Here is a 19,747-nt window from a genome sequence, read left to right on the forward strand (position 1 = left end):
CAGTGGAGGTAATGCCTGGGCTGTGTCAAATCTGCCACCATAGAATGACTCTTCCGACATGTTTTGACCAAAGTTGAGCTAAGAGAGTTTATTCATGCCACACTTTGTGCTGTGAGGCTTTGAGCCTGGTGCCTGGAAATAGAAACACTTGCCATGGCGGGAAAGCAGGGGTGCAGGGTCCCTCCCTATGCAGGCATTGGGGAGAAGGGAGTCCTCTGCTAGGCACTCCATAGTATTTTAATTAGACCCCAATTAGCTTTTCTTCCCTGGGCTGGGAAGGCTTCAAAGTCCAGCCAGACAAACCAGATTTCTAAAAATTGATGAAAATACCTAGGGAAAGGACTTTTGTGTGCTAGGAGACTAAAAGATGACCTTGTTTATCAAAGGGATGGAGGGACGTGGAGGAGCAACACAACTGATGAGTTCAAAATGAGAACTCATACAGATACTGTAAAAATCTTACTTTCCTTTTCAGTAAATAGCAGGCAAATGATAGACAAAGACAATGCATTTAAAATTATTTTAAAATGAACATTTGTTTCTCTGGTGCTATCAGATGTGACACCTAGTGTCATTAGATAATTTTGAGGCAAAGAGTGAAATAACTTTTATGAGGGTAATGGGAAGAGTAACATTTGTGCTTTTCCTACCTTAGTTCACTTTCCTTCCTTAGTATTTTGCTTACGGGATTTTTTTTTACTATAATTTTCTTTTCCATAATTGGGTCTTAGGAACTCACCTTCTCACAGATGAGGGCCAAGAAGAGAATTCCCATGTGAAGAATTTATTCCATAACTGTCAAGAGACTGTTGGATTTTCTTCTGTGGCATCTTGCTGTGAGCACTATCAGAGATAAAACACCAGACAGTATCCAGACCCCTATAGTAGCTTTTATGTAATGTTATGTATTTCCATTATTTTCCCCTTTTTCCCACAATTAGCTATGGCTAATATGGGTATTTGTCACTCTAACCTCACTGCAGTTCACTTTGTGTCTGTCCCTGGCTGGACTGCTGCTCATAATCTTAAAATGTGCTTAAAGACTAATTTGGAATGTCACATAATGTAAAGGTAGCTTTTTATTTGTCTGTGTTGCACCTGCAATTCGTGTAACTGATGCTTGTAAAAGACTTTCATGGTTCCCTCAGGTTTCTAAGGGCAGCACGAAGTTTTGACTCCAAGTTAAAAATTCTTTGAGGCTTTAAGGTTTGATTAGCTTTGCAGTCATTTCTGTCCCTGTGTCAGCTTTCATCCAGAAGCTGACATCTATCTCATTGAATGCTTGAGCTGATAGTTTTTAGATTCCTGGATCTGGTGGTTCGTTGGAGGCCACATTAGTAGCAGGTACTTGTATCCTGCCCTAAAGAGAACTTAATGAAATTTACAATCAACTGAAGCTGTATTTGAGGTGTTTTGATGAGGATTTTTTGGTTGAAGTAAAACTAGAAAAATGCAGCTTGTTTTGAAGCCTGATATGTAATTTTATGTTTGATTCAAAACATACACTTTTGTAATTTCTATATACCCAGAAGTGTTACTGTGTTATAAGTGTTATATATTTATAGCTGTGTTGATTTGGTATAGACTGATTTTTGGTAGTGGAAGAGGCCCACTTAAGTGACTTTTGTGAGAAGCTGCTAGAAGCTTCCACTATGTCCAAAAGAACCAATCTCTGATGGCTCTGAAGATGGATATGCTAGCCCAATTACAGAGGTTGGTAACACCTCTGTGATGACATATTTAAGAAGAAAATCAAAACAGGGCTGGGCAGTTTTTTCCCAGGGGTGGTGAAGTCTGCTGCTGGGGCCATCTCAGGGTGGTCCTCAGCGAGCCTTGCCTGGCTGGTCACCCCCAGCCAGCTGTGCTGCAGACAGAAGGGCACAAAGGGAGACGTTAAATGGCACCAGTGCTGTGGCGGGTGGCAGGACAAAAACATAGTGAGGAACTCTCTGGTGCGGAACCTAGGCGAGATCGACCTCTCGGCGCCGCAGGACCCTGCAGGAAATCTTCGAATTGATGGGGCTTGTTGGCAATGGTACCTACGGGCAGCAATTTTTCTTCTAGTCAGAGAAGACGAGGAAGTGAGGGCATGTGAGGGAAAGCAACATGGCGGCACCAAGGTCAGTGGGAAAAGAAGGGGAGGAGGTGGTCCAAGCGCTGGAGCCGAGATTCCTCTGCAGGCCGTGGTGAGGACCATGGTGACGCAGGCTGTCCTCCTGCATCCCATGAGGTCCATGAGGGATGCATAAATCCACTCAGCCCATGAGAAAAGCATTCACACCAGAGTGGGTGGATGCCAGAGAAAGTTGTGATCCAGTGGGAGACTCAAATGGAGAGAGAGGGTCCCTGCTTCCAGAGATAGAGGGCCCTTGCTTCCAAACTAGAGCAGCCTATCCTTACAGGACTGCACCCCATGGGCGCGTGACCCACGCAACAACAGTTTCAAAAATACTGTTTTGTCTGTGGGAGGGACTCACGTTGCAATAGTTTTGGGAAGACTGCTGCTTGTGAGATTGAAGCCATGCTGGAGAAGTTCACGGAGAACTGTCTTCTATGATGATGCCTTAAGTTTTAGTTTTCATATTTTCCAGATTCTGTACTGCATTAGTATATAAATCTGAACTGAACTCTATACTACATTAGTATATAACTCTTTCTATAATGTGTTAACAAGTTCTCTTCACAGTTTAGTTAGACAAAACGATCCTTTTCCAGCCCAAGAACCAAAGATACTATTGCACCTTCAGGCCTAAAAAGTATAAACAACAACAAATTGAGGAGAGCAATCTAGGAGGATGGGACTTCATAACTTGAAGCTGTAATAGGATAATTAGCCCCAATATGTAAATGGACCAAAATGTACAAAAGTGTGAAAACGTGTGAGCCATTGTCCATCTTGTAGCCTTGGTGAGGCTCTTGTACTGCCCAAGTTGTATCCTTTGAAGGCCTTTTTAATAAATACCTACTTTATTCCTTTAACACTGTCTAGCCTCTGTTCTAGGTAGCCTCTCAAGGCATCAGTGGGAGGGACCTGATGGCATAGTAAAGGAAAGACTTCTCTCCCTGAGGAGTGAACAGAAAAAGATCTCTGGTGACAAACTGACCAAAATCACCAGGCCCTGTCTCCCTGTGCTGTCAGTGGGGAGGAGGGAAGGATGCGGGAGAAAAAAGGTGGTTTAAAGGCTTATTTTGCTTCTCATTGTCCTCCTCTGATTCTGTTAATAATAAATCTATCTTATACCTTTAAATATGAACCTGTTTTGCCTTGGAGTGTTTTCTCCCAGTCATTATCTCAACTCATGAACCCTTAGTCAATTTTTTTCCCTCTCCTCTGCCCAACTGTAGCAGAAGAGGGCAAGCAAATGGCTTTCGTGGGTGCCTGGCCTTTGGCCAGTGTCAAACCACGACAACAACCAATCAAGAAAAAACAGTCAATCAATAAAGTGTGCTCAGCTCTTTAGAAGATGAAGATGAAAATAGCAGAATCTTAAGGAATACAAAAATACCATGCACAATTAGCATAACAGCTGGATCAAGTAACGTTTTGGAAGAATAGTGCATTTCATGGACAAATGAGAGGCATTATAGCTGAATTAAAGCACAGTCTGCCTAGACCAAAACAAAGACTTCAGTAAAAACAGATCAGTGCTAAATCATACAGCATCCCCAGCAATTGCAGCAATGTTTTGCTGTTGAAAGAAAAAATAAACTCTTAGATTATAACTTTTAAAATGGAATTCATCATAGGTAAGCAAAATACCTAGGAATGAGTAATTGTGATAAAGGAGGGTAGATATTTATAAAATTGGTATATTAGTAAGGTGCTGAAAAGGGTGTGCATGTGCTTATGTTTCTGTGTGTGTTTGCTGATTTTCTAGAATACACAGGGTGTTGAAAAAAACACTTGGAAACATAAAAACTAGAAACCAACATTGCTAATTTTCTGTATTTAATATACAATACTTACTGCATTTGTATTCATTTTACATTTTTAGATAAAAGAAAAATATAGCTAGAAGGGTGAAGCAGTTTTAAATACAAAACTAATTTTTTGCCTTTTTACTTTTCAATAATTTGGGAACTAAAGAGAACTAGACACTGTGAAAATTTTTATTATATTGATTTTCATACTGAACCCTCAGCACCCAACAATAAATACACAACTTTGCTTTTCTTGCACTGCCAGCAGCAAAACGTTCAGTTCCAAAGGACTGTAATTCTGATATAATACATTATTGATAACTTTCTGTGTGCCTTAATTTAATTCTGCTGTATTGACACATTAGTTTTGCAGTCAACCATCTTTACAAACTTGTAAAAGCTAAAGAATATGTTAATACGGTAAGGTGCATGCTCCGATGAACTTCAATGCAGTCAACAAAAAGTAGCCCCAGCTGAGGGTGTTCTTAAAGCAGAAAGCCCCATAGGGTGAAATTTGGGACACAGAACAGGCATGCAGTTAGATCAAAGGGCTTTGTTTGAAAGCTTGCAAAGGGAGCTCTAGAGTTTCCAAAGTGTCTGTGTTACTTCCCAGCCATTCTGTACAGCAGAAATATACTTTTTCCCAATGCGTATATGGTAATCAGCAGCTGTGCAAGAAGAGGAGAGAGTCTGCAAGATTTCCTGTACAGCAATGGTGCAAGACTTCTATATACCACAGTTCACATGCTGTAGCCCCTTGATGCCATATTGATGACTAAAAGGTAAACCAGTATATTTGAGTAACAATTCAAGAAATCGCTGTTACATTTTTCTGTACCTCTGCAGGTGATACTGTATTTCACACGTAGATGATTTAAATGCCGAATGCAAAGAATGTAAAGAACACTGACTAGTAACTATTAAGCACACAGAATTAAAAAAATGATGCACCTTTAAAAGAAACAGTAACACACGCACCTTTTCATGTTTGTACCCTGATTAAAAGAACATCATGAATTTCAAGTATGAAATGATACAGTGAAATCATGTCCTGTGAACAGATATCAATGGTAGTCTAGGTAGTACAGTTTGCACTGTATAACTTTCCACCTTGCAAAACAGAATCCTACTGCATATGTAGGTAAAGTGACTTGAAATGCTAAAACCTGACATGCCAACTGTTGCACTGGTATAGACTGATACAATGCTGTAGAAGTCAACAGGAGTATGCTGATTTTCACCAGCTGAATATATGCCCTAAGGTGAATGAAGAAATGTATTCCAAACTGCTTTGCACGCTCTCCTTGAATTATCAAATCCTAGACAATTCCAGAGCAAAATGATATTTTATGACAAAAAAGGTGGAAAAAGAGAGAAAAGAAATAATCCAAACAGCATAGAGGCTGTTTTAATTTTCTGATTTTTTTGTTTTTGTTTTTTTTTTATTTTATTTTATAAAATTATACTGAGAAATGAAGGCACTGAGAGAGATTTTGATTTGCTAATGGATGTTGGTCTGGTGTAATATCAATTAATAAAATTACTCTGGATGTGTCTCAGAAGCTGTCGTCACTGCTCATAGTATTCTGTAAACCTGAAACCACAAGTTTAATAATGCCTTTTGAGAACATATCTTGAAGATTCTTAAACCAGTATCTCGTGAGAGTTACAAACAGGCTTAACTTTATACGACTTCTGTTAACTTCAGTGGGATTTGTCACATGTAAGGTAGGCACACATGGAGCAGTAAGAACTGAATCTTATTTCTGGTACATTTCTGTACCAGCATCCTGCTTTTCTCCACATATCCCAATGCCACAAAGAAGGGCAGTTCTGACCTTTTGTATAAAAAAAAAGCAATGAATAGAAATTTTTAGAGAAATATTGTAACTAGAGTTAAGATTTTTATCACACATTACCATTTATATAGTATTCTTGCTGATTTACTAAGCTTAAGTATCTTTATATAGACCTGAGCTGCCTGACACTGGAATTTGTAGACTTACAAGGCCAAATTCTTGGTTTAAATTAACTGTAGTCAGTGGAAATACAACAAGAGTAAATCATGCTAAATGATTTTAAATACTTTGAATCTCCAACCCTAATTAATGCAATTGTCCACACACAAAAAAACCCCAAAACAAACCAGCACCTATATTTGCTGCCTTTATGCTTTTGTTTAAGCAGCAATCTTACTTCAAGCCCAGATGGGCAACTTTATCACTGCAGAAAACTTTCTTCAGTTACAAGATGCTGCAAAAACTTGACCCCTGGCTTAAATATCTGAAATCAAGAGATACCTGCTGGGCCCTCTACAAACAAACTCAAACCAAAGGCAGCCTATGTAATGTTTTCTAATTTTAATTTTTCAGACAACATCTCCCCACTATGTGTAAAATTAGCTCTACAATAGCATTTCAAAGTAATCTGGTTATTCCTTTACATATTAAAACAAACAAAAATTCTCTAAAGCATAAAAATTACTAAATCTGAACACATATAGTACTCTAACTGCAAAACTCAATGCACAGTATGACGCTTATTTATGATTTTTTCAGACTGATCTATCTTCCTGCCTCTCTAAGAAGCTAGCTTCACTTCAACAACCAAAATGTATACTAAATGCAAATAAACAATAAAGCAGCAAGACTCAACACATTTTTTTGCAACTACCCTTTCACAGGACTAATGTGTTTTCATACAAAATAATATACTAAATCATAATAGCAATAATTTAGAATAATGTCAAATAACTTGAAGATAAATGTGTCCACATTTTCAATAAACACAGACCCCATTTACTGGTGTCTTGGTGCTGTTATTAACCATGTGTCCTCACAATTACAGTCAGCTCCTAAAGGAAAGCCTTTTTCTGCAAATACTTTTTGTGAGCAACTACACTCACACGACTAAGCTCTCTCTGCTCTGTGAGACTGCTCAGCTGAGGTACAGTATTCCTGTCTTTGCAGATTCAGGCCTTCAGACTGAAGAGTATCAAGTTAGTGAGGAAGTACAAATACACACTGTAACACAGAAAGTAGAAGACAGACATACAGATGAAAGCACCCTGTGATGCCTTTGGGCGTTATAATATAAACATCACTTCCAAAGTATACAGTCCCAACTTGTAACACAGCATTTTGAAGGTATAATTTTTCTTTAACTAGAGCATTCAAAGACATTTTACTTTTAAAGCTGTTCAAAGTAATGCAGCAAAATACTGTATTAACAATAAAATTCATATGAGATTCAAGGGCAGATATAGACCACTTAAATGAATTGGAATGAAATGGACCACAAATACATTAATCTGAATGCTTGTAAAGAATTGTAAAGGAAATGAAAGACTGCAAGGAATGAATCAATGTTCATCTGTAGTCTTGGTTTCAGTGCCAAAATGATACAGCATTGTGCAGATAACAGATTCCATTGGAAAAATAAATGGCACCTTTATATTTTCCCTATCTTAAGAGTTTTAAAATGTGTTTCTTTCACTAGCAGAAGGGACTGCCTTGCCTATGAATGGTGCCTAGCTAAGAGTCCTTGAGACTCTTACAGTCTGTGTGTCAACTGGAACTGGCTCTCACTTCTTACCGAAAAGCACCATCATAATGTAAACTTCGTTTGCTCACACTGCTGTGACTCCAAATGGGCTGCAGGAATGGAGTTCAAACTCCTGGCAAAGAGATTGTGAACACTGTGGAGAATGATAGGTTTTTAACAGTGCTTAATGGAAAGGCAGATGCCAGGGATGTTGAATTCTGTTTGTTGGAACTAAATAGAGACAACTTCACTCTCATGACCAGTGACAGGACTCAAAGCTGAGCCAGGGAGGGTTTAAGTTGGATATTAGAAAAAAGGTTTTTCACCCAGAGGGTGACTGGGCACTGGAACAGACTCCCCAGGTCACAGCACCAAGCCTGGTTCAGACAGAGTTCAAGAGGTTTTTGGACAAGACTCTTAGGCACATGGTGTAATTCTTGGAGTTGGACTCAATGATCCTGATAGGTCCCTTCCAACTCAGCGTTATGATTCCCTTAATATTGACCACAGAGTGATCAAGATTTTCCGACTGCTGGCCTTCTCTCTTTTTGAGATGGTAAACTATAAAGTAATGCTTTTCTTTTCAACTTACTACACACAACAGAAAGGAGAATGGCAGCGGGGAGGTGAAATAAATCAAATCAAAACAAAACACAGCTGGAACACCACAGGGTTGTGAAGACACCTAAAGAGAAAAAGCCTCTAATCTCATGATGCTGAACTCCTTCGATTACCTTCTGATAGGTAACTTCAGTTCAAAATGTGCATGGCAACCAATACTTTCATACAAGCACATCCCCCCTGAGCTTACATAAGCCACCTTCTACAGCCTCACATCCACAAACACCTTGCCAGCATCCAATTTCTGAAGTACTTTTTGCTGTAGGTGCAACCCATGGTTACAGCCACCTTTCTTAAAAGTGACTCCAAGATAAAGTCCCTGCAAGAAATCATGGTGGGTTTTGGCCTTGCTAGAAAAACACTTACTTAACTAGCATGCTGCAGACTCAGGCAACATTTTAAACCCAGTCTGGTGGATTATTCTCTATCACAGATGAAGGATGATTGACATACATATAATCCACCTGGAATATAACATTTTGTCTTTTCCCACAGAATGTCCATAATTCAGTAACGTCCCTTTTGTGCAGTGGGACAGTTTTCTTAGGGGAGTTCTTATATCACTGCTGTTTAAAATGCAAAAAGTAGAAGTCAACTGTCATAGAAACAGTAAACATACTATCTCCTTTAGATCCTGGGAAGACTTTTCCTCAGGAGAATATTTTGATGTTTAAGGTCTCTTTGTGCCTAGTACTTGTGGCAGGGCTCTGTACTTTACACTTTGGCCATAGCCAAAAGGGAAGGAATGGGCGTGATTACCTACATGAACACAACCTATCTTGAGAGCTGGGAACTGTTTCACAGTTGCTCCACCCAATGCTGGGAGGAATCCTCTTCCTGGGAATAGTGATCTTGGGGAAGGTGAGGGGAAGCAGGGTAAGCAGTTGGAGGCTGGCATTTCTAGTCCTGTATCCATCATAAGCTTCTGTATAACATGGGCATCATAGTGTGTTCTTGTAAAAATGGCATCACAGACAAGTTGTTCAGGGATCTTCTGTACTTAGTAAATCATCTTCTGAATCCAAAATTGTTTTTTTCTGATCAACTGAACATTATGTTCAATCTAATCTATTCTAGCTCATTGCTTTGCTTGAACCAAAAAGTGTGAAAGTAGCACACATTTTGCCAAGTTCTACTGTACTACTTCCCTGTTTCTAATGAGAAGCAAGGAAAAACTAGAGTACAAATCACTGGCTGGCCAAGACTGGAAGCTTGGAGTCACAAGGCAGTAATTTAGCTCACAGCTACTTCAGTGGTAGTGGAAGCACCCAGCAGAGTCAGATACAAATGACAGGTAATTGCTGCTGCAGTGAGAGGAAGCAGGAAAGCTAGAAAACTGCTGAGGAATAGACTCCTCAAGGCTTCCTTCACAGTGTCACAGAAGGATGATCTGGGATAAGGAAAGGGCTGCTTGAATGGCTGAGTGGTTTACCAGTATATGTATTTAACAAGAGCCAGAGAAGGACTGTGGAGAATTAGAGGTTTCCCATCCCTGGAACTGTGAAGTTTGTCTCTGTGCCAAGCCCAGCTACTCATGCTTAATGGAAGGGCCAAAATTAGCCACTCTGTGCCAACACTTACCCTGCCACCTGTGCACATAGACTGAACACAACAAAGCGTCATGCAGGCTTCTTGTTCTGCATTTTTGCTGACATAACAATAGTTAACAGTAGCTCTCCTGTTGGCAGAGCAGCTCAGAAAGCTCATTCTTACTCTACAACCTACAAAAGTCTTTTCCCATGGCAGATGATTTTGCATTATTATTTACACTGGGTGTCAGACACACTTGCTAAGCCCTCAGACTTGCTCCTGTAAGATGGTGAACCACCTGGACTGATCCAGCAAAACTTGCCTGTGGATAACCTTATCAAAATCCAAGTGCGCAAAACCATGCCATTTTGGATGACCAAAGGATTTTCAAATTTGCAGCAGGAGTCAACGTCTAATGCAGAACATTGCACACTAACAGACACTGTCTCTGTGGACAGCTTAATCCGCCGTCAAGCTGTCTCATAAGACTTTTTTTTTATATCTACCCGGAAAAAGCTCTATCTTATGCAAAATTTAAAAAATAGAGCTGTTGCTATGTTGAAGAAGTGCACTGTAACTCATGACTTGAGTTGGCATAAGTATCAGGAACCAAAATCCTGTTCACGAGTCTTGCTTTATCATCTTATATGACAAGAGAAAACAAAACAACTGGAAAAAAAGTCTTCCCCCTCTGTTTATAAATAACTTTTCCATGTAGTCAAACTCACTTGGCAACTGTCCTGCTCTCTGCCCGTTTTTCCATCACATCATGATTTTCCTCCTTCATCTGGCTACTCAAAATTGATCCTAACATTAAAGAAATGGGGTTTTACTTTTTTTTTTAAAAAGGCTGAGAATTAGCATAACATGATGTACGTGTGAAATATGGAATAAAATGAAGGGCTCCATATTGCTGAACATTGATTTTAAACCCTTTACGAGTAATTGTACAAAGGAACCTGTCAGTCTGTGAAAACTCATTTTCCATTCAGTGGCAGAGACTGTCCCCTGTCTGGATTTAACATGAGCATGTCAATGGGAGCAAATATCCATGTAAACACTAAAAATCTGTTTTATTCAGGCATGTGGATGGATTCACAGAAAGTGAATAGTGTGAATGACAATTTGGCTTGCTCAAAAATGGACACTGAGCTTGAGAGCTTTACAACACATCCTTGTAGACACCAAAGTAAATCACAAGGTTAACATGATGTGTTTTCCCATCTCCTTTCAAACAGTATAGGCTGCTTTAGTGCAAATGAACATTTAAGTGGTAGTTTGAATAGATTCATACTTGGATGCTTTTCTTCTATAAAACCCTATCAACTTTGCAAAGTCAGTGAAAAAGTATCAATTTCAATGCATATTTAATACACATTGTTTGCATTTATATCTCTCACATCAAAAATATGCTCCTTTCCACTCATCCTGACAATATTCTCCAAATAGTTTCTTAAAAAATCTCCTTTCTAGTCTTCACCAAGTGTCAGCTGTTTGTGGGTGCTTTTTTATTTTTAAAATTTTTTTCTTTTTCAAAGAAGGCAGTATATTTTGTCTGATCCTTTCTGGAAACAAAAAAAAATCTGCCCTACCACAACCACCAACAATCAAAATACTGCAGCAGTTCTTTTTACTTTCTCTAGCCTTGCAAAAGTCTCATTAACATTGGGCTGGATAAAACCCATCAATATATCTCAAAACAGGTAAAATATGTAATGTGAAGGGGAAAAGACCATATGGTTAAGGAGTTTTGATTTATCTTTGTTGTTTTGCACAGTCTTTCAATGAAGGCTGGAAAACTGAATATTGCAGAAGCTTCCACAGGACTTTTAAGTCAAAGCAGATTTTCCACTAACTTTACTAACAGCAACCTCAGGTTTTTCTGCCCAGAAAGCAAAAGGCTCATCTAAGAATGGTGCTGGTTAATTTTAGTTTTTGATGAGTACATGAAGAACTGATGGCAACTACTCAGCCTGGAAATATCACTTTTGAGAACAAATTCCCACTTGATTCAGTTCTGTTTGGGTGCCTATCACTGAATTAAAAACATACACATAATTTTTCAGGAATACTTTTTAATGGAAAAATAGATGAGTTTCAAGATTTTGAGTGTTACAGCTAAAATAATGATTTTCAGCTGGTTTCTCCAAGAGTCTAATGAGCCATTTTTCATATTATTTGTGCACACTACTCTTAAGTGGTCTTTATGGTTCTTACACTGTATATGTATTGCAGATCAGTATGCAATACTTGCTAAGTTTCAAACTAAAGGGAAAAAAAACACTTGGCAAAAGTATATTTGTCAGTTCACATGTCTACATCTTTCTTCTTTTAATGGCCTAGGTAATTAGAATCGTTGAGAAAGCTTCTTTCTGTTTTACATAAATTGTTGAGATGGTTACAGAGTCTAGTCCAGAAACTAGAATTGTATTACAGCCATTATCTAAGAATTTGCACGATGCAGATAGATAATAAAATAAAATAAACAGCTCGCAAATAAAACCTCAATTTGAGTCATACAGCCTGTTAGACTGCTAAAATTGTAGTCATGTTTTTGTACATCTGAACTGTACTTGCACACAAAAAAAAAAGGATATGAAAATAAAACTTGGAAGCTTAAACATACAAAATCCCATTTAACTTTCTAGAGTTTCTGGTTTTTTTCTTCATTGAAAGTAACCTGTATACTCAAGGCTTATAATCAAAAGGAAGTAAAAGTATAGCTTATTGATAGTCAGTTATTGAAGAGTTCACCTCTCTGTGAAAGTAAAAATAAATTTCTTAAATTTTCCCCCACTAATGCAGTTTGGAAAAATGCTTTTTCTAACATTCTAATTTCAAGAACATAACTTAAACATTAAAAAAAAGTGTGAAATCCTGTTAACATCAAAAGAGATCTTGATATTTAGAAGCAGTTTTGAAGCAATAAAATAAATATGTTAGGTTCCTAAGCTTGCAATCAATTCAAGCTTCAAGCACAAAACAACAAAATCACTCAAATAGCCTAGTAACTTCTAATTCACATTGTATATAAAAGTCAATCTATTTCTGAACCTACTGTATATGAAAAATACTAGCCAAGTGGTTCTATAAAACAGAGTTCTTAGAATAAACTTCCTCATTATTCAAATGTATCTTATACATGGACCATAATTAATTTATGTGGCCTTTTAAACGGAACTGTGTGGTTTCTGATTCATGTATGTATTTGACAACTGATGTGTTTTCAGTTGTGAGTCAGGTAAGTGTTCCTAGTTTGCTGGCTAGAAGATCAAACCAGCATGTTTTCTCTTTATTTTCCATATTAAAGTTGGTCTAATACCTAACAGCAGAAAGAATTATATGTATAATAAAACTCAAAGACAGTGAGTGAACCTGTGAAAAGCAGCAAGCCACAATATTTTCTTCTTATTCACCAAAACAACCACTGAGTATAAAAACCAAGTAAGAGTTACCATACTGGAAACCCTCCCCCATGCAGAAAATGTTCAAATGCTGCAATTTAGTGATACCTTTCATTAAAAATGCTCTGTAGACATAGCCCTAAATTTCTTTTTTTTTTTGCAAACATGACGCCCTCACTTTTTGGTGTGTTTTAGGACAGAAACAACAGGGAAAGATGCTCTATTATTGATCATTTGGACTAATAGGCTGAAAGAAACCTTGAGCGTGGACACAGCCTACACAGAAATATGCACAAATCCTATTTTTAGAATTTTACTAACTACACAGAAAGCAACACAGGGGTACACGAAACTAAGCCTAAGCAAGGAGGTGCACAAAGTTCTAGTCTCATCACTTGTTTAGGCTGTGAGACTAAAAGAAGCAAGATTTAGTAACAGGAATGGAGGGGACACTGACCCTGTGTAGCTATGGAAAATTTGGAAGAATCTTGCTGGAAATAGCACCTGTGAACATCACTGAAACCTGTTTACATCAGGGAGCTGAAGGAGACAAACGGGAAGGCTGGTGTGAGCGTGGACAGGAGGAAGAAAGAAGGGCTGCACCAGATGGATTGCAATGGTTCAGCAATTAGCACTTCGCTAGCTGCTTGTGGTGATTTTTTTCCCTTAGCTATTGGGTCTGTTTTTTTTTTTGCAGAGTTATGTAGTAGTGATTAAAAAGAAAAAAAAAAGGTTGGTGGGAGATAGAAATTTCTCCTTCCATTACTCAGAACACCCTGTTCTCTGCTAAGAAGAGCACAGTGCCTGGCTGTGGGTGTTCTAGGAGCTATACTTAAAACATCTTTTGTTATTCAGCACTTTTTAGCTGCTGTTGAACCACTCCTGTAGAAGAGAAGACATACAGGTTTGGATATCAATAAGAAAAATTGCACTCTGAAGTCTTCTTTAAAGGTGTACAAAGAGTTTTCATCACAGCACTTTCTTTTTCACTTACACAACTCCTACATCCTACACATATGGCAGTAATGAGTAAAGGTACTAAAATATTCGAGCTATACCAGTAACATAAGAAGAGCAAGGGCATGGGTTTGAGCACAGTCCCACAGCTGTCTGTGCTGTCTAATTATAAATATGATTCCTGGCATGGTATTAGCCAATAACAGTGCTTTGCCCAGCCAGAGAACAGGCTTTCTCAGTTTACTAGTGTAAGTGAAGCCCCACATGGTTTGGCAGGGAAGACTGGAATATGATTAAGCCTATGGCATGTCAAATGGAATTTCTTCCTGAAGAGATTTGGAAAAGGAGGTAATTTGAAAAATTGTTGGTCCTTTGAATCCAGGCCCTTGCTACCACAAGGACCCCATTAGAGAAATATTTTCCCTAACCCTGCCAAGATTCTTAGATTTCTTGGTTTTGTTCCTGCCATTCCCACTGGAAAGATGTTCCAGAATGTGACCATTAATGCAGCCCTTTGAAACTGTTCTCCTGAATACTCTCATTTATAACCTGATCCTACTATATTAGACAACATACAGCACCATGTTGCAGAAGCTCTGCCTCTGACTCCATAAGCCAGCCCCTGTTTTTCTCTGCTGCTTGCTTAGCTCTTTGATACTACGATTGGGAAATACTGCTCCAGTAGTTAAATTCCTGGTGATTTCCACATTCTCATTAGTTTTTGGGCCAACACTAACCTTTGGCTTTAAGTATTCTCTCCCCTCCTTTCTGTTTTTACCCTAATAATGTATCTACATTCAGCAACCATATTGTCTATTCTTTAGCTTTGCTAAACTTAATAGAACAAATTTTTACGCGGAACAGATGCACATTTCTATCTGAGAGTTTTAAGCCTAATTAGGAAAATATCATCTCCTCCTCTACATTTTCACCCTGTATTAGTTGTTGGAGAGCTCTGGGAGAGTTCCCTGAGCAGCTGCTGGGAAGCCACACCAGCTGAATGCCCTGATAAAGTATGTATGACAGATAGCTCTGTGCTAGGTAAAATGCGGAATGTTTTCAGAAGCGCTAAACTCCGTAAAAAAACTCTTCTAATTACTATTGTTGCAAGAATCTCCTGACTTTTGTCTCTGTTGTTCTACTTAGTGTTTAAAAATTGCTAGCAAAAAAATTCACTCTGGCCCATCCTACTCTGTGAATTTTTAAAAATTATTCACACTTGGGTCCACTAACCCATACAGGAATAGGACTGGGACAACACCAGTGCAGTAGGTCTGCAGTTCCCTTTGGATGTAGGAACAAAGAGAACGACAAAGGCAAGGCCAAGATTAGAGGGTTTGCTGCTGTGACAGCTCCCTGGCCTTCAGCTTCCTGCTCACAGAGCTTCTGAAATTCTGACGTTACAGATCTGTGATATCTCTGTGTGCAGATGCTTTTGCATGCTCTTGCCAGGCCTAATTTGCAACTTGCCTGTTCATGCTGGTTAAGTTTTGCATAGGCTCATTTTGGGCTTAAAGAAAAGCACAGGCCACTGCATGCAAGCATGCAAGTGGTCTTCTTAAAATCTGGCTTGTTTGAAGTAGACCTAATTTAACCATATATCACACACTTGGATGTCTAGCAGTAACAAAAAGCTTTATCCAGGAGACAGATAAGACCCACTTACTATCCTAGCAGTGGACCATGACCCAGTCAGTGCAGATACCTGAAACGGAGTTAACAGTGAAGTTCGCCACAGGAGCGAGAGACCTGCCCGTGAGATGGCTGCAAGCTCCCCTGTCACAGCTGGAAAAGTTACATTGCCCAACTCACTGCTAAGGACCTGTTTCTGCCAAGCATGCCATGCACAAGGATACAATGCTGGCTCACCACCTAGACAAGATGAAATACAGATGAGGAAGAGAGAAGCCTCAGGGACTGTCACAGGAGAAAGCAAAGCTGGCTGCCTCACTTAGCATCATTGGACCAATATTTTCCCCCAAGACATGCCCAAGTAAATGCACTGAACAGCTAGGGAACAGCTTTTATGGATTTAAAATACTTATTTTTCCCCAGTACAGTATTAAAAAAATAAAAGTTTCTTTTTGAAATACTGAAAATATATTTTAGTTAAGGTAAAAATACTAAATATAAAAATTTCAGGTAATATTTAAAATAACTGTGCTATAAAGACAAGTAAATTGCTTAATTATTTTGACATTCAATAATGGCACATTAACCTTAGTGGAGAGGCATGTGCTAGTATCCCCCACATGGTGGTTTAGGAGAGAACCTAAACCATTTCTGCATAGAAAACAAGCCTGCTTAGTAAGTGACATGTGAGGGAATTTGAGCACTGATGTTCATGCACTTGTGATGCATTGGGGGGTGTTGCAGGTAAGACAGCACAGCATACAGAGTACAATGCAGCACAAATACTTCTCTGTGCTTATTACAAGTACAGGATTCTCTGCTTCTAAACCAGAATTTTTTTTTCTATTTTTGTTTTTGGCTGACAATGAGAACAGGTTGAAGGTGAAAATCTGTATTGATTTTCATTGGCTCTGCTCATGTCTTTGAGCTGGACGTCAGAAAATTATTTGGAATGAGATGAAGAAAATATGCTTGCAGCCGTTTCCAGGGGGGAATGATGGGTTACACAATGGATTAGAACGCGTCTGCATTTCAACACAGAAAGACCATTTGGAAATTGAAACAGTAAGAACAGGACAGTTTTTTGAAACATGCACACAAACATAGCTAGATAATAACTCGTTTGTGTATGAAAAAACCTAAAAGCTGAGACATTTATTATGATCATCATCATCACTGTTACTTTTATAGAGAAACAAAATGATAAATTAATTCATCCAGGTTTTCAAGTGGGGAAGCACCTGCATATCTGCTATGAATGAACAGTAGCTGGATATATTAATGCATGTATCAGTTAACTGCAGGTTGCAGAGATCTGGTATTTCAATGCCATTCTTTAAATATCACAGAATAACAATAATAAAGTACCAAATCATGCTTCAGCAGCTAGAGAGAGATTGCATCATATTTTGGCAGTGACTCGATCATCAAACACTGGCAGCATTCAATATTAGAAGGATAAAATGGCAGCAAAACTGGTCAGCAGCTTCTCTTCCTCTGGAGTTTTCCCAGGTAGATAAACAAAACAAAACCAAAACAAACATAAAGCTGCAACAGGAGCAGGTCAAAGCCCTGGCCCTTGCATTGCTCTGATAAAAGTAAACTAGATTGATTTCCATGGATAAGCACATCACAATCCCAAAATAAAAGATAAGTGCATAAAACCTCCAAATAATGATCTCGCTAGGACAGCTATGTGGTTTGTCTGGGACAGTGGCCTTGTCAGCTACATGTCTTGTTCATTTATGGTTCATCTTCAGTCAGCACTTATGATGCATTCACCTCACTGGAGTTTTGGCTGGATGACACGTGACAGTCCAGATTCTCCTTGAATTTCTCCAGATCATGGAAATATGGGTGAGAGAGGGCAACGTATGCAGATATTCTTTTGGCTGGGTTGAACGCTAAGCATTTCTGAAAGTATGAAAAGAAGGTAGTTTTAACTACAATGTAAGTTAACAGTGCTGTCATTGCATACATACATTAGTGCATGCCACCTTCAGTTCATGGTCACAGTATGAGACACAACAGGGTCTCAGAAGGCGGTGCACAATGATCATCCATATTAAAACAAGCAATGGGGTCACAGTATAAGAGTATGGCCACCTCAAAAATTACATGCTAGAAAATTCAAGTATTCACAATTTATGAAATCCCAGAAGACATGTTTTCTTTAATTCACATGCACAGGACAGCCTTCATCTGCTTATGTTGTGTGTTCAGTTTCTCCCTCATCTTCCTACTTGCACTTTGAAGGCCCTCCTTCCTGATCTGTATCCCAGCCTTTGTCCAGCTAGCACTGAAATCTCTACCCCAACCTTGTGGTTATACCTTGTTTTTTATGGATTCACCTCCATGTATTATTCTTCCTACCGCTCTTGTCTAACCAATTCCTAGTCTTACCTTCTTTTCTTGTGTCAGAATTTCTATCATTTCACTCCTGAAATTTAACTCAGTGACTTCCACTTCCACTCTCCCCTTTCATTTGTGGCTCCCAATTATCATCTCTTTGCCTAGCAGGAACAGATCTCTTTCCTACCTCACCTTCTAGGCACAGATATTAATCTTTCTCCTCCCTCCTCCCATCATGCCTCACACTCACTGAGCTCTCAGCCATATATATTATTCCTTCATGTTCCTAGAATCTAATTCTTGTCCCATGTCTAGCTTCCCCTTCCAGGCTGTCTGCAAGCACAACAGATTTTTCTCATAGCAGTGTTTCTCTCTTGTAATTTCAAACAGCCAGATGTAGTCCAGCTTTCTGCAGCTGGGAGCTGCTGTCATGAGGACACTGCTGGACCATCTGCTATTGAGATAACCTTGGCCAGAGACAGCAGCTCCTGAAGAGATGCATCAAGTCTTTCAAGAATTGCACTCTACCTAGCTCACACAAATAAAGATTTTTAGAAGACTTCTAGAGAACAAATCAAACTAGATTTCAACAAGCACAGCATGAAGCAAACTGATGCAAGGTCATTCCCTATATTCCATTTCAAGATTGAATTTCAGGACTGGCATTTCTAATGTATCTATAACAATTATGGAAATATCTGTACCAGCCCAATTCTTTTGCTTCTGTTCAGCCTTGCTATTTGCAAGAGGCAATAATTGATGAATTCCAAGTGTAAAGTTTTCAGCACTCAGTAGAAGGCTAGCAGATGTAATCTGCCTACAGCAGATTGTAGAAATGGTTGATCCATTTTTGTACTCACATCAGGCCAATACTGTAAGGCTGGCTGCTCCAGTGGCACTACAGTGGTCAGTAATGAGGACCTAATCGTAAGGTCTAACGACAGGTCAAACAGATACATCCCTGACCTAGTTTCCTAATCTTGAGCTATTCTCAGCTCTGACACCTCTTGAGCCAAAGGCAGTGTCTTTGTGCTGTTGTTTCACAGATTAACACAAATTGTCTTATCTATATTTGACCTTTTTTTTACTAACTTCATTAAATGGAAACTTCCTTTTTTTCTTGGCAAGTTGCATGCACAGTGGGAGCCATCAGTCATGTGAGGCAGGGAACAACAAATGGAAACTCACAAGAAGCAAGTCTTTGCCTACTTCATCAATATCTGGTACAAATTTTTCAATAGGTTGTGCCGGTCTGGAAGTAAAAGCATTTCTTGGAAGGGCAACATCATTAGGCCAGTCCTCTTCTTCTGGGAGTCCAATTACACTGCAAAACGAAAAACATAATGTTAGGTCTGAACATTTATGCAGTTTTCCCTTCTTGTTGATTACACTGAGTGGCATTTTATAAGTATTTTAGTTTAAATGAGCTTAAATGTTTAATTGTACAGTAGTGCAATAATCTCTGTGAATAGAAGCTGATGAACATAGGCCCTCAATGTGCTTGGTTGAAATAATCTTGTGGGTAGCACAATTTTCTGGCCTAAGTCTCAATTTTCTGAGTTTTGATTGAAAAAAAGGCTGAGTGCTTTAGAAAAAAAGTTGCTTAGCTCTTGACTGGATGGTGCAACACATGTCACTCCAGGATGATTAAAAGCAGTAAGTTTCAAAAGGGAATTGCGTGCAAGGATCTTTTTTCACAAGAATAGGGACTGAGAGAAGAGTGTGGGTCAAGATGAGGGTAAGGCAATAAAAGGGATGTTTCATAATGCTTCAAAGCCGCGTGCAGT

At 38.9% G+C, this 19,747-nt stretch overlaps 1 protein-coding gene across 1 annotated transcript in view; it reads right to left on the reverse strand.

Annotated features, from left to right (window-relative positions):
- Positions 1-11,673: 11,673 nt before the first annotated feature.
- The window catches only part of CDK6 (cyclin dependent kinase 6), a 127,906-nt gene continuing 119,832 nt past the window's right edge, over positions 11,674-19,747 (reverse strand). Inside the window, exons 6-7 of the mRNA XM_038130146.1 lie at positions 19,149-19,284; positions 11,674-17,522 (exon numbers count right to left, since the gene is read on the reverse strand). Coding sequence (XP_037986074.1) covers positions 17,376-17,522; positions 19,149-19,284 — 283 coding nt within the window. The 3' untranslated portion in view covers positions 11,674-17,375. The remainder of the gene's footprint in view (positions 17,523-19,148; positions 19,285-19,747) is intronic.

Source organism: Motacilla alba, chromosome 2 (assembly GCF_015832195.1).
Source record: "Motacilla alba alba isolate MOTALB_02 chromosome 2, Motacilla_alba_V1.0_pri, whole genome shotgun sequence".
In the NCBI taxonomy this organism is placed as follows: domain Eukaryota; kingdom Metazoa; phylum Chordata; class Aves; order Passeriformes; family Motacillidae; genus Motacilla; species Motacilla alba.